The 16,019-nt window shown below is 36.2% G+C and overlaps 1 protein-coding gene across 1 annotated transcript; it reads left to right on the forward strand.

Annotated features, from left to right (window-relative positions):
• The first annotated feature begins 415 nt into the window (after positions 1 to 415).
• f13a1b (coagulation factor XIII, A1 polypeptide b) lies at positions 416 to 13,468 on the forward strand. The gene is made up of 15 exons (XM_053629541.1): positions 416 to 494; positions 3,340 to 3,553; positions 4,288 to 4,476; positions 6,239 to 6,487; positions 7,153 to 7,271; positions 7,677 to 7,784; positions 7,928 to 8,105; positions 8,859 to 8,997; positions 9,254 to 9,357; positions 10,421 to 10,509; positions 11,001 to 11,154; positions 11,333 to 11,608; positions 11,941 to 12,101; positions 12,679 to 12,815; positions 13,032 to 13,468. Exons 2-15 carry the CDS (start codon positions 3,364 to 3,366, stop codon positions 13,171 to 13,173), a joined length of 2,235 nt encoding a protein of 744 aa, XP_053485516.1. The 5' UTR covers positions 416 to 494; positions 3,340 to 3,363; the 3' UTR covers positions 13,174 to 13,468.
• Positions 13,469 to 16,019: the final 2,551 nt, after the last annotated feature.

The raw sequence follows: 16,019 nt of genomic DNA on the forward strand, positions 1-16,019 counted from the left end.
ACTTGTCTAACAGTCGCCTGTCTAGACAGAAAAGATGGACGTTGTACATTCCTCACTTAGCTCTTTATTTGGTCACATGTCTCTATCACAAGTCTCATTCAAAAGACACACAACACACTGAAATCCTGAAATCCAAGTACATGTGTATGCATATAGACCCCTAGTACATATTTAATGAATTACAAAAGTGCTTGCTTGTATTCCAGAGTGTGCTGAATGGCTTGTAAGCAATAAATAAATAAATAAAATCACACATTCCTGCAATACCCAGAGGCTGCTTGGTCACAGATAAACAAACACACACACACACACACACACACACACACACACACACACACACACACACACACACACACACATGGTGGGCTACTCCTTCTCTGCATATAAATGGAAGAAGGAAAGAGAACTTATCCTGCCAGCTTCAGGAGCCTGAAGTGTGTGTATGTGTGTGCAATCTAAGAATCGTCCAGCATCTATACCAACAAACAGATCAGGTTAGTGAACCACCAGCAGTTATAAACATTTAAAGGCTTTTTCCCCGTAATTTCTAAATGATTGTTTATGATACTTTTGTGATCTGCACTTTCTGTTATTCTGTTATCTTATGAGTGCAGTATTATAAATAACTAGGACTTGGTGTATAATTAGCTGTATTTTTCATTTGAATTATTGCTGTCATTAAGTTGTAGGATTGCATTAAGAGGATGCACAATTTAATCCATTGATGAACAGTGCAAACATTTGCACTGAGTGGTCAGAATATAAATATGCATGAACTAATTGAAAAAATATATATCATGATGTTTTTAATCTGTTTTTGGCAGAGGTATTGAGAAAGAGAGTCTTTCTTTACTGGTATTGCACTTTACTCTGTTTAATCAAGACTTTATTTATCTTTAAAATATTCCAGGCCATTAAATATCTTGGAGTCCATCACACTCTGAAGCTGGGCAAATTAATGATTTGTTCGGAGCCACTGAGCAGACATGGTGGTTATATTTTAATATGGTGTCACCACAAATTATAATATATTAAAGCCACAAGTTTCTTAAGATCTATTTGGTGATCACAGAGTACTTAATTTGTGACGACTATTGCATTTTAAAATGAAAAAGACCGAGAAATCAGTTGAAGTGGACCATTGTGGTTAAGCATGGAGATGATCAATAATGCTACATTTTATTTCAGTCCTACAATTAACCTAAGCAATCAAGGGTCTTGCTTAAGTATCCACAATAATATATATCCACAACACACATATGTGCCCTTTTTCAAACCTTGGGCATTAATATGGAGTTGGTCCCCTTTTTGATATTATAACAGCCTCCACTCTTCTGGCAAAGTTTTTCACTAGATTTTGGAGTGTGGCTAATTTAGCCACAAGAGCATTAGTGAGGTCAGGAAAGTCTTAATACTAAAGTATCCAAAGAAATTCTAGGCAATTAAGTGATTCCAACTTTGTGGTAACAGTTTGGGGAAGCACCACATATGGGTGTGATGGCCAGGTTTCCACATAATTTTGGCCATCTAGTGTATATGACTATGTCACTCACATGTACTAAATGATCAGTTGTCACTCATCACTCCTCGTGCATCACTAAAGGAATTGTTTATTGTCTCTCCTGTTGTACATTTGTGCAGAAACCAAGAGAAGAACATTTAGTCTAGCACCTTCAGAATGAAGGATTTCTTCTTTCCAGTGGCAAGACACTTCAATTGCAATGATCTTAACATTAATGACATCTCTGTTTGCATTGCTGGTTGCTTTTAATGGGAGCAACAGAGTGAGGAAACATAAGCAAAAACATTCGGAAAACTTTGACTTCTGAAGCACTTTACTTGCACAGCTGATGAAGGACCATTGTCCAAAACATCCCGTTTCTCTTGAAAATTTGCTTAACTTTTACCACACACACAAAGTTTCCAAAGAACCGGATTATATAGAAATGGCATTTGATGTTATAGACACGCAATTTGCATGATAATTGGAGGCTATTAGCTTCTCAGCTTCTCTCACTTAGTTATAGCTCCTAGCACCAACAGGAGACTAAAGAAGCAAACTCGTGTTACACTGAACACCAAAAATAAACATTATTTTACTAAATAAGGTTTATAAAATAATTATGACAACACATTATATTTTAGCATCCACTATAAGTGCATGATTATGCTATTCTTTCTCCAAATCTTCCACAACTTAAATCTTCTGTAAACACTCAGTTTGTGTTTCTGTGTATGTATGTGTGTGCGTGCACACACATGTGTGGTGTGCTAATTTAGTGTGTTGACAACCACTAAATACACTGCCTTAAGAAAATATTTTAGTGTTGATAGATATTTTCTCCATCCTGTACCACCTGCCAAGCACAACTGTGGAAAAAATGGCATCATCAACAATTTGTGAATGCTCTGAAGGAAAACAGGGCATTTACTGTGTTTGGGATGACTCACTGTTCCAGCGGTTTAGTGAGGTGCCAACACAGTGCCCACAGTTCTACTTGTTTACACACATGGACGCTTTACGTAATAGATGTTCAAATAAGCACATCTGTGTTCTGTGTGCGTAATTTGTGCCGTTTATAGTCCGAATAAAAACAGATGATGTGTATTTAATATTATGGAGTTAACCTGGCAGGAAAAATAGACTTTTTCCTCTTTAATTTACATTTACATTTACAGCATTTAACCGACGCCTTTATCCAAACCACTTCCAGGTGAAAAAAAAGAAGTACCAAATTGTTTCTAAAATAAACACACCCTCCTTGGTTTGCTCATAAAGTGAATCTTTATCTATACAATATTTTAAGACGCTTGAAGCTGGTTACATATTATTATAGATTCATAAAACTTCCATACAATAAGTCATTTCTGCTATACAAACCACTTAGCCCAGTTGTTCCTCATTTGTCAACTGAGAGTTGAAAATAGTTCAGAATTGCACATGCATATTTGCTGACTCTGCTGCTGGGTAACTTTTGGCTTGAGCTGATTAAGACACAGATGTGATGAGCAGCTCATCCATCACCAGTGACACTTGTGTTAGCCACAGGTATGTGCAGCTTCCCTGATAACATGTAACACTGTGATAAGTGGATACAGCATAGTTTATTAGAAAGCTTAAAGTGCTAAAGAACGAGGCATAACATTTTTGCAAAAGTTTTTGTAGCAATATGGAATGGCAGAAAGACACAAGGAAACACTGCAGACAAAGAAAGCTTAAAATACATCTCCAGCATTAGTATATCATCATGTCAGTAATTGTTTTAATGGTGAATTTGAGTACATTCATTGTTATTTTACTCTTTTCCTCCATGTAAGTTTATGAGTGTGTGTCGGTAGTATTTTTTCATCAGTATACCAGCCATGACCGACCAGGAGACTCCTGAGAATACCGCCACACCGATAACACCTGCTGTACCTGCTGTACGCCCCAAACAGGCGTCTCACCATGGACGCAATGTGGGCCCAACTGCGAACTCCAATAAAGAATATGAAGAGATCCCGGAGTTTGAGCCGTTCATGCTTCTGCCTAGAGGTCCACCACCTCTTACTGGTGAGCTTGTCCTCACCCCATGAAAACGGAAAACTGTGGGGGGGTTTTAACCTGAAATTATTATCTGGGGAGCAGGTGAGGGTTAAGGGTCTTGCTCAAAGTACTAACATTCACTATTCTTGCAGGCATGACATTTGTACACACAACCTTCTCTTCTCTAGCTCAAAGCTGTAACTCCTTAAAAGTTATTTCTGTCTTATTTTAACTAATAAAATCACTACAGTGTTTATTTAGCTCTCACACATAGGACTAATGAACAATATATGATGTGTACACTACCTATTATATTATTTGCTAGATTATCCGCTTATAATTGGTTAACCAATGTGCCCAGCAGTGTAACACTAAAATGCTGAGCTGTTTAAATGTTTCCTCTATACACACTGCTCTACTTTCACTGCTTCCTCCTGATTGGAGAGGCTTCTGCGGAGATAACTCCTGCAGAGAAATGTATTCCCTATCTTATCAGAGCAAAGTCGTTCTGTTTTCCTGAAAAAAACTGCCTCTTAATAAAAAAGGAGATGAAAGACATTACTTTAAAGATAGATTGTGGAATTTCCAAAAAAGGTTTAACCCCTGTATGCAAGGTATTTAACTATGTTTTTGCTAGATGATAAGTATATTCTAGTTAGATGCTTATTGAGACATTTCCTGGTGATTGCAGCAAAACTGATTCAGCAGACCTCTTCCTAAAAATGTAACACATATTCTCTCATTGTGTCACATTTGAACAGAGTACCTGGATATCTGGGATGTCAATATGCTCAAACAGCCCAATGAGGAGAACAAGCAGAGGCATCACACACACCTCTACTCCAATGATCACCTGATCGTACGCCGAGCGCAGGAGTTCCTCATCAAAATCACCTTCAATCGTCCTTTCAAGCCTGAACAGGACAAGTTTGCTGTTGAGTTTGCAATCGGTGTGTTACTTAAACTTAATACATAGTTAGTCATTATTAAGTGACAGTTGCAAGAAAAAGTTTGTGAACCCTATGGGTTATTCATTAAAAGTGGTCTATGATCTATGACACAATGATAGACTAACACAAACTGATTGATCTAATAACACCAAACAGTGGTACTTTTCAAGTCTTTATTGAGCATATTGAGTAACCATTCACTGTGCAGGAAGGAACAAGTAAGTGAAACATTGAATTTAGTAACTTGTAGATTAATGGTATGTACATTTACAGTGTTTGGCAGACAGTCTTATCCAGAGCAGCTTACATTTATCTCATTTATACATCTGAGCAGTTAAGGGCCTTGCTCAAGTGTCCAACAGTGGCAGCTTGAACTCATGACATTCTGAGCAGTAAACCAACACCTTAACCACTGAGCTACAACTGCCAGGAGGAGTTTTTGACCATTCCTCCCTACAAAACAATTTGAGTTCATTTTTGGGCTGTCTTGCTTGAACAACCCTCTTTAGGTCATATAATCGGAATTGGGTTAAGGTCAGGACTCTGGCTTAACCATTCCAAAACACAAATTTTCTTCTTTTTCAGCCATGCTGAAAATAGCTGTACATAAAGTTACAATTACATTTTACCAGACATGAAGTTACAATTCCATACACATACACACATGACAGTAAGAAAGCTTAAAACAGTAATAAAAAAAAACCCTCTTGTGCTGCACTGTTCTAAGGAATTTCTTTGATGTGTATTTAGCCTGGAGAATAGAAAGCATTAAGTCTTACTTCCTCTACTTAATTTTGCTATCTTCCTCTTTTCACGACATCGTGCTGAGGGTGTGTTGAGAAATAATGTCAGTAACCTTGCAATCAAGAACAAATTGTTGACATGAGAGTGAGCAAGGAACATTGCCATGTGTTTCCTTCCCCTTCCCGTTGGCCTGCTTCCTCATCTCCTGAGTGTTTCCTCTTTCTAGAAGTCATTCAGCTCACTGAAATGTAATACCATGACTCTTATAGTGCTAGGACAACTAAGATTTGTGTATGAGCTGTATTTGCAGTTGCAAGTTATCTAATTCTTGAAATTCCAAAAGTTAAAAAGAAGTTCACACTCACTGAAATGGTTACTCAACTGGTGACACGATCAATTAGCAGTCTGATTATATTCTCTAATGTAAGCAGTAGACAACATGAGGAAGAGATGGCTCAATATAAGTAAAATGCTATGGCAAAACTGTTTAGTGTTTTTAATAAATTGGTCTACACACCAAACAGTGCCGTTTCCATTATCATATGTGTGTTACCTCTGTGCTAGTATCATCTTCTCTAGCAATCTGTCCACTAAATATAAAAAAGAACCAGCTCAGCAGTTTTGATGTGTATATATTTAGACAGGCCTAATAACTCTACCGAGAGATTCTACAGCATTTGGCAGATGCTCTTATCCAGAGTAACATACAGAAGTGCAATGTAGTCTCCATCAAATATGTAAACTAATTTTTAAAAAATCAGTCACAATAACTATAATTTTATTGCAAACCTAGGGTTAGGGTTAGGCACACAGGTACATGTAGGCATGTGTTCAGTATGTTTCATTCTTCACCTTTATGGGGGTTTTTTTCTCTATACATTGTCTTCTATTTATTTCATAAGAATAATCAAACATATATCATAACATATCAACTGCTTAGTTTGCAGTGTTCACTTTATGTCCATTGTTCTGGTCCACAGTGTGCAGGTATTTTTCTAAATGCCTTCCTCTTCACTAGGTGCTGGTGCACAGTACAGTAAAGGTACCTACATACCCGTCTTCCCGACTGCAGAGCGGCAGAGTGTGTGGCGTGGTCAGATCTTAGAGAGCTCAGACAATGTTGTCACCATGGGCATCACTCCTGCTCCCGACTGCATTGTGGGAAAGTACAGGATGCATGTTGCTGTGGTCACTCCATATGGCATTCGGAGGACTAGGAGGGACCCAAGCTTGGATACATATATAATCTTCAACCCCTGGTCACCAGGTCAGGAACTGCTCTCATGTTATATGAAGCTGCATTTTTATAGTAGTTCTGTCTGCAAAGCAAATCACAGGTTTATATTAAAGTGCTTGTTTGGATATGTTGCATATGCAATGTATTAATGCATATGCACTACATAAATGGATTTTAAAATGTGTGTAACTGTGTGGATATTTGTTGAAGAAGATATATCATGAAATTTTCTGTCAGGAGATATTTATTTAGTAATTTTGGAGAATGCCTCCAGTGTCAACACTTTGTAACTGTCAGGGGTAAAGCTGTAAGTTTTCTTGCCACAACACAAGAAAGCATTCAGGATGGAGGGCTAAAGGCAAATAAAAAGGAATAATCCACTGTGGGACGTGTTGTTACTGGAAAACCATCAACACTGTGGTAGTAACCATACCTCTGGGCTGCAGCACACCAACCAGTGAATTTGCTCCCTATATTAACATTGTTCCAAGTGTTTCCCCCCTTAAATATCAAATACAAATAGAGGGATTATTGTGTGTAGTTAAATTCTGTCCAAACCATTTCATTATATCTATTATATTCCCACTGACATCCAAAGTTCTGATTACAAGGAGTAACATAATAGCTTGCAGAAGTTATATATGTTTTAAGAACTGGGAAGTATGTTTGACCTTTGACCTTGACCTTCATGGTAGGTGATACTGTATACCTTGATGATGAAGAGGAGAGAGATGAGTGTGTGCTGAATGAATTGGGCATCATCTATCATGGCGCGTACGATGACGTGTCAGAGCGTACCTGGAACTATGGACAGGTACAGAAACAATAATGCAAAAAAGACATTTAATTTACCAGTAACCAAAATGAAAGAGCATATGGTACACACTGTAAAGCTGTATATGAAACATAAGTGCAATATGGGTTTTATCATGTATTAGAGCGCATATTAATGAGAGTCTTTGAAAGCAGCAGCCATATGGATTAAAGCAAAATAATCCAGTTACAGTTAAATCAGTCATAATATTGGGCTTTATACAAAGAATTCAAACCACATTTAAACACACAATAGGAAGAAACACCAGTTTGAGCTTGAGTTTGTCTATGATATAACAATATTTCTGTTTGATTACTAGTCAGTTGGTAAAACCTTTTTTTTTTATCTCCTTGTCATGGTGACTCAGGGCCTATGAGCTGCTATTTTGATCTCTTTCTGTTTTAGTTTGAGTTTGGCATTCTGGATGCATGTCTGTTCATCTTGGATAAAGCTGAAATGCCTCTCACAAACCGTGGAGATCCTATCAAAATCAGCAGGAAGGGCTCTGCTATGGTGAGATACTTGTCAGATACATCTACAACACAAATAAGTATAAAAGCAAATCTAAAAACCTATCTATCTATCTATCTATCTATCTATCTAAATTAATAAAAAAAATATATAATGATGTCCACATTACTATTTTGACCTTATAGTTGAACTCACGTGATGATGATGGCGTGCTGTTGGGAAACTGGAGTGGTGATTACCTGTATGGTGTGGCTCCCACCTCCTGGACAGGCAGTGTGGAGATCCTGCTAGATTACGCTGGAAGTGGGGGACAGTCAGTCGGTTATGCCCAGTGCTGGGTCTATGCTGCTGTCTTTAATACTTGTAAGAGCATGATTTTATGCTGTTACTGCCCTCTGCTGATTAAACGTTGTTGTCACAAGAAAACACAGTGCTCCTTACAAAATATTTACATTAACTAGTTGTTTAAAATTAATAACTGGAACAATTCACTGCCTATATGGACTTGCAGTACATTAAAATGTGTACAGTTTCTATTATATGAGTCCTGGGACCTGAATGTTCTCCTCAGTGGTTATATGTTTATGTAAGTCTCTTAAAAATAAATGAATATATCAATAATATCCAAATAGTACTAATAGGCTACTTAATATGCTGAATAATTGTCATTCATGCATCTGTGCTGCTATTAATGTAAGTATACTGTTGATCTATATGAGTGACAATACTCTTGCATAATACTGTAATTAAGAAATGTGACACAATTATACGTTAACATTATAATATACCGGGAAAAAACCCCACACAATTTGTTACCATGTACCATGCCCTTTGAAATAGAAAGATTTTTTACATTATAACTACTGAAGGTCAAGCGTAATCTTCCTAAGAATTCTAGTGTTAACAATTTGATCCATATTGTAATAGTTTCCTTAAATGAATAATTAAATGTTCATTCCATTGCCATTAGGGCCTATATGATATTTGATGTCATCCTCTTTACAAATGCCAAGTTGTAATAATTTGTTATTGATTTCTATAGTTATCATTTAAAAAATTTTATCTTATTATATCCCTGTTTCTAAAATTAAATCTGTGATCCCCATTCTCTTTCAGTCTTACGCTCTCTGGGTATCCCTAGCAGAGTGGTCACTAACTTCTTCTCTGCCCATGACAACAATGGAAACCTGAAAATGGACATCATACTAGATGAAAATGGCAGAGTGGACAGAAAGCACACCAAGGACTCCATCTGGTCAGCCCCTATTATTAAACAATAAAATCGCTATTTTAAAAATAATTAAATAATTCTACACATCAACATAACATCCTAGTATCGTTTAGATGACTGGAACTAAGTCCAAAATGGCTTAATGTGACACTTACAGAGGTATATAAGGTTTTACCTTTGTAGTGGTTTCAAACTTATCCATGTTCTATCTTGTTGGCTAATATATTGAATGAATATGGGCCTTTGGCTTGTTTTACAATGAGATTTGTATTTAATTCAGGAATTATCATTGTTGGAATGAGTGCTACATGGCCAGACCTGATCTCCCTGATGGCTTTGGAGGCTGGCAGGTTGTGGATGCTACACCTCAGGAGACCAGTGATGGTGAGAACACACACACAAAAACACATAATCAAAAATGTCAATAATCAGATACAGTACACACTTTGTCAAAGACTCACCTGATGATTATACTCCACACCAGCAGAAGTCTCCATCACCTGAGTACTAACACGCTTCCTGTTATCTGTCTCACCACATTCCTAACACGTTCTCATTCAGAAACACTACATAAACACTAGTTTCCAGATACTGTTTGCAAAGTCTTGTCTACTTTACCATCTAAACTGTTTGTTATTTTGGGTTGGATACTCTGGAATTTTGACTCTTGGATTGTTTATTGCGATTGTTGTTTTTGCCCATTCCATTTGGATTAGTTCACCAGTTGTTTGCCCTTTTTTGCATTTTGACCTGGCCTGTTTTTCCAACTATGATTTTGTGTCATATTTTGTCATAGATTGTATTCACATACACACTTACACACATGCAGATTCAACACAGGTACACACAAAAAAATATGTGTGCTGCATATATTAATACAATTAGAATTCATTTCAGATTAGTTTTATTTATATATATCACCTTTAATAATAGACATTGTCCAAAGCTGCTTTACAGAAATTTGCCTGTAAATTTAGATACCTAATTAGCAATCCAGTGCCCAGTGACAGTGCCCAGGAAAAACTCCCTGAGATTAAATAAGGAAGAGAATTTGACAGGAACCAGACTCAAAATATAGCCTATCCTCTTCTGGGTGATAGTGGGATTATAAATCATTACTATATACAGTCAATACTGTACTTTATCCAAGGAAAGGTAAGTCATAGGCATATCAGAAATCAGAAATCTCTACAGCAGCAGTCTGTCCAATAAGTCAGTACGTCTCTACAGTAGCAATGTACAATGCTTTGAGATAAATAAACAGGAACTGCACAAACAGAGGTAGAGTTCAATCAGGCAAATACAAAGTGTAGCCAGCATCAGGCACTAGGCATCAGGAGTGGCTTGTTAGTAGCTTGACAGAAAGACTTCAGCGCAAGAGGGCAAGTATCTTGCTTTATGTATGATTGAGTCTTTATTTAGTGTAGAGATTGTAACTGTGTTACAGGTATGTACCGGTGTGGACCTGCATCTGTAGCAGCCATTAAACATGGCCAGGTCTGCTATCCTTTTGATGCCCCATTTGTGTTTGCGGAGGTGAGTAGATTAGTGTCTAATCTTAACAATCCTGCAGCTCTTCTTTACTCATGCTTCATAATGGAAAACATCATACACATATATTTTTTCTTCTTCTGTGTACTGTTATTTTGTGTACAGTGCTTTGAGAATCTGCTTTTAAAGGCACTCTATAAAATAAAGTTCATTATTATTATTATTATTATTATTATTATTATTATTATTATAAAGAATTTGATAATAGACTGCTGGAAAAAATAGGGGAAACTGTCCAAAGACGTTAACTACTTAAATGTCAACTAAGAACCATTTGTGTAGCCTATGATTACAAAGGTAAATTGATCAAATGTACATTATTATTATTATTATTATTATTATTATTATTATTACTTTTTATTGTTAGTAGTAGTACAGGTGAAAGTATAAATATTTCTATTTATACAGGTATATATAAATTACACACTCTCACCTTTATACTTTAACTGGTGTTTGTGACTGATTGTGCCCTTCAGGTGAACAGTGACTTGGTGTACTACTCCAGAAGTAAAGATGGCACACTGGAAACAGTGAAGGTGAACACCAGCTATGTGGGCCGCATGGTGCTGACCAAAGCAGTGCTGGATAAAGGACGGAGAGACATCATCAACAATTACAAATTCCCTGAGGGTAGGTCAACTAGAACACTTGTGCATGCTATGAACTATATCTGGTATATCTTATACATGATCATAACCAATTTTTGTTCACAACCATTACTTAAAAACGAATACAAGATAAGTTGATAGTGCTACAGTACAACTGCCACAATAAGGAGCTCTTACTGTCTGTCTCTGTCTCTCTGTAGGCACTGCAGAGGAACGCAGAGTTCTGGAGAAAGCCGAGGAGTTTGGCTGTCAGCGGGAGAAGGCTTCTGTGCCTCAGGCAGATGTGGAGGTCGAAATCCTTGCTCTGGAGGTGCAGCGGGGTGATGATTTTCACCTGGAGCTGCAGTTCACCAACCACAGCAGCCAGCGACGTGTGGTGGACATCTACATCAGTGGTAATGTGGTCTACTACACAGGAGTGCCGAGTGCTGAGATCATCTTCGAGACCCCAGTTGTGAAACTGGAGCCACAGCAGAGTGAGTATGTGGAGGTGTGTGTGTGTGTGTGTGTTTGTCTTTGTTTCTCTCTTTGCAGACCTCCTGATAAATAAATTAGAACCACATATTTATTTCAACATCAACATGCTTATGCCTGTATTGGAGTGCAATTTTAATAATTAGTAATTATTAGTAAAAGTGTAAATAAATTTGACTGTTAGCCAACTCATATGAATTTGACTAAATATATAAATATTTAAATAGGTTCACCTCAGATTTTCATCATAAAACATCCTTATGCATATCATGGATAAAATTAGAATGCATATGTTTATGTCTGTGTTTAATTTACTGCGCCCTGTTGGTTCCAGGTAAAAAGGAAAAAGTTGTGGTGCGCAGTAAGGACTATCAGAGTAAGCTGGTGGAACAGGGAAACCTGAACTTCATCGCTACAGGGAAAGTGCAAGAGACAGGTCGAATCATAACCGCCATGAGGGTTGTCACTGTGCACAATCCCAAACTCACTGTGCAGGTCTGATGATCAAAATCATTATGAACCAACCAACATTTGAGTTGTTGATTTTACACACCAAAGTCTCATAATATATTTCCTTTTCTACTTTCTGTCTTGACTGTATAATATTAAATTGTGCCTAATAAGTGGGATTGAAAGTGAAACTAAAATGCCTCCCATTTGCTGTCACATGAAATATGATATTTATGTCAACTGTAAGCAACTCTATACAGAGATCTACACGTCATGTTTTGCTGACTGTGTTATTTAGGGTTGGTTTAAAAACTAAAACAAATATGCGTAACCTCTTAAACTCTCAGGAGATATTGATACCATTCCTATTAATTCCACTGATTAAAGTGGGTAATGTACAATCCTAATTCTAAAAAGTTACATTTACATTACATTTTGCACAGCATCCCAACTTTTTTGGAATTTGGGTTGTATAATGGTTAATGAGTAATTTAGGATGAATTATTAAATTACACAATGGAACGTTGAGAGATTGAGCAATTGAGCAAGAATTTATCCACCTGAAACAGTCATTTGCAATTCTGTTTATGGCATATATTCTCTCTCTCTCTCTCTCGTGTAGGTGACTGGTTCTCCCAAAGTGGCTGAAGAGATGTATGTGACAGTCGAGTTCACCAACCCTTTTAAATTCAGTTTGGAAAATGTGTATGTGCGTGTGGAGGGGCCTGGCATCATGTCAATCAATACAAAACAGTACAGGTAAACAAAATCAAGATTTTATCACAGGATGTTAAATGGCCAGACATTGGTCTAAGGTCCGAGCTTCACTCAGAATGGCTTCACAAGTGTATTCAAGTTATCTTGGTTCTCTGTTGAATGTACTACTATGAAAGGTATAATATGCAGCAATTCAGCACAGAAATTGGATGCTGACAAACATGAGCCCTAAAACATGGATGTCTGTGTGTTTTGCAGCGTAATCGGTCCAGGCAGCTCTATAACATGGACGGAGCGTTTCAGTCCTCGAAGGGCAGGAACCACCAAACTGATGGCCAGCCTGGACTGTGCTGCTCTCAGACAGGTGTATGGGGAGGTGGAGGTCACCATCCTGCCATAAGCTCCAGAGGGAGAGGGGGAGAGAGAGGGCGAGAGAGGGCGAGAGAGAGAGAGAGAGAGAGAGAGAGAGAGAGAGAGAGCGCTCAATCTTGATAAACAGCTTGAATTTAAAAAAGCACTCAGTAATCCAAGCAGTCTTTATTTTGTAACAATCTGTGTTAGTAAAATCACAGAAGTAACAGCAGTCTATTTCTGTAATGTGGATGTTGACAGATATATTAATGTCTTGAACCAGCAACAGCATGTTACACTATGTAAACAACTGATTCTGGAAATAAACAGCATTTTAAAAAACATTTTTCTGCAGTGTTTTTTTTTTTTTTAATAAATACAGCATTCATAAATTTTGTAATGCTGTCTGATCTGCACCATACATGCCTGTTATTGTTTCACATTACAACACATTTTAAAATACACTAATAACTAATGGCAATGTTTGAATTTTATCATACCAAAGAAATTCTTGTACAGATTATTTTCACATTTAATACATTTAACTAAAATACATTGAAGGTTGAAATCTGATTAGCTCTACACACCCATGTGTAAGTGGAAAAAATTTGGACACTACTATGACAATAAGCTTTTTCAAAGCAAGATATACTGTGTTCACATACAATAGCAATGCTGGTGACTGGTGGCAGGGCTGAAAAGCAGAAAAAAGCAATTAGTTCAATCAAGCCTTGATATGTGTCTGCAATGTCACATAGTCAACATTTTCATAACAAATAGCATGAAAAGAAAAATCCAGACCAAGGTAAAATAACATTAAACCTTGGTGGTGTATTGGCATATTCCAACCTTGCTGTTTTTTGTTTTTTTTTTTCTTATTTACATTCACTGATTTACATCATCACATGAATAAACAAACCTAAAATATAATCCATTCAACCTAAAGATCTGTACATACATCTACTAAATAACAGAATGTCTATTAATAATAATGTTCATAGCCTATTTGGAAAACCTAAGTCATCAAATATTTATGTGCATCTGTCTGATCTACATTCTTTTAAATGTCCCCCTTACAGACAATATCTCCATATATATATATATATATATATATATATATATATATATATATGATATGGAGATATTGTCTGTAAGGGGGACATTTAAAAGATATATATATATATACACACACACACACACACACACACACACACGCATAGATAGATAGATGTAGGAGTGAATATAGTGGGACACTTGAAATTTTTACTTGTTCTGTCACTTTTTAACATCATCTCAGTGTTATATAATTGTAACAGGATACATCTATAAAAAATCTCCCTTACACTTATACTACTTTTTCATATGATGCTGTCAAAGTGGGACAATTTCTTTACTATAAAAGTCAGGAAAGATGCTTTGAATTTTATGTCCATATTTTTAAAATAATTTGTTTGCTTGTAATATGCATGAGCATCTTGCATCTTGTAATATGCATGAGCATCTTTTTTATGCAAAATAGGTATATATAAAATAAATTCATTACAGCTCATGACCCTCCTCTTAAGTTTTAAAAAGATTAATCACCAATTGCTATAGAGGGAATGAAAGAAAAAATTGAAATGCTATAAAAGCAATTTTTAAATGAAAATTAAAACATTTGCCCTTTCATCCTTATATGTAACAGTTAGCCTACAAATGCTCAATAAAGTTTTTACTTTTTTTATAAACTTAAAATGAATTGACTCATGGCTGTAATTTCACTGACCATTGATAGTCTTGATCCTAGTTTTGAAATGACATATGCCACTCTTTAATTTAACCCTTTATTCCGAGGATTAACCGAATAAGGAATTTAGATATAGATACGTAGGCAACCTTATTTTAATAATAACCACAGTCTGTCTACTTAGAATGTACATTTTGCAGGTTAAAAAACACTTCACATGACCTATCTGTTTTGCAAAACATCACAATGCTGTGGTAAATACCCGGACCTGGCAACCCTACACCACCACTTTCTACTGTTTTCCCCAGTATAACTAGACTCCCAGGTTTAGTTTCACTTTGGCCTATTATGGTTTGATGTAGATGAAATATGTTACAATTTGGTACAGAGTGGGCCTAAACTAATCCCTTATTTCGCTAACATTCATCTTGAATTTTGCAGAGACATTGAGATTCACTTGAAAACAATAAGAAGGAAATAAATATAAAGTCAGGAGGAACACAGAAGGAGGCTACTACATCTTTTGGCTACGATTAAGGTAAGAGGCAGAGTTTATGTTTATGTTTATGTTTATGTTTATCACACAAGATTTAATGACACGTCTATAGGCTGCCTACGAAGTCTTACATTTCTGTGGATTCACAATTTTGTTCCTCTCTCTCATCTCTATTTTCTTGATCATTCTAATCATAATTATATAATTAATATATATAATCTTTCTCATCTCTATTTTCTTGATCATTCTAATCATAATTATATAATTAATTATCTTGTTTATTTATCTTGTTTATTTATCTGTTTATTTATCTTATTTATCTTGTTTATTCTTCTTGTTTATTTAATGTACATGTTGGCACGGAACAAAAAAGGAGTGGCTCTTAATTTCATTGTACATGTGTATAGTGACAATAAAAGGCATTCATTCATTAATGTATATAATCTTTCTCATCTCTATTTTCTTGATCATTCTAATCATATATTACATAATTATATCTTAAGATTTCGAGGAAAAATTATCCCATCATCTTGGGTAAACTTTTTTTGCTTCGCAACATAAGTAACTCGAAATCATAGGAGAACAATAATATTAACTCCTTGTCACTGGAAAAAACAAACAAAACATCCCGTGGAATTTTAGGACCTTTAAATAAAACTCATTCATGAAGATT

Source organism: Ictalurus furcatus, chromosome 7 (assembly GCF_023375685.1).
Source record: "Ictalurus furcatus strain D&B chromosome 7, Billie_1.0, whole genome shotgun sequence".
Taxonomy (NCBI): domain Eukaryota; kingdom Metazoa; phylum Chordata; class Actinopteri; order Siluriformes; family Ictaluridae; genus Ictalurus; species Ictalurus furcatus.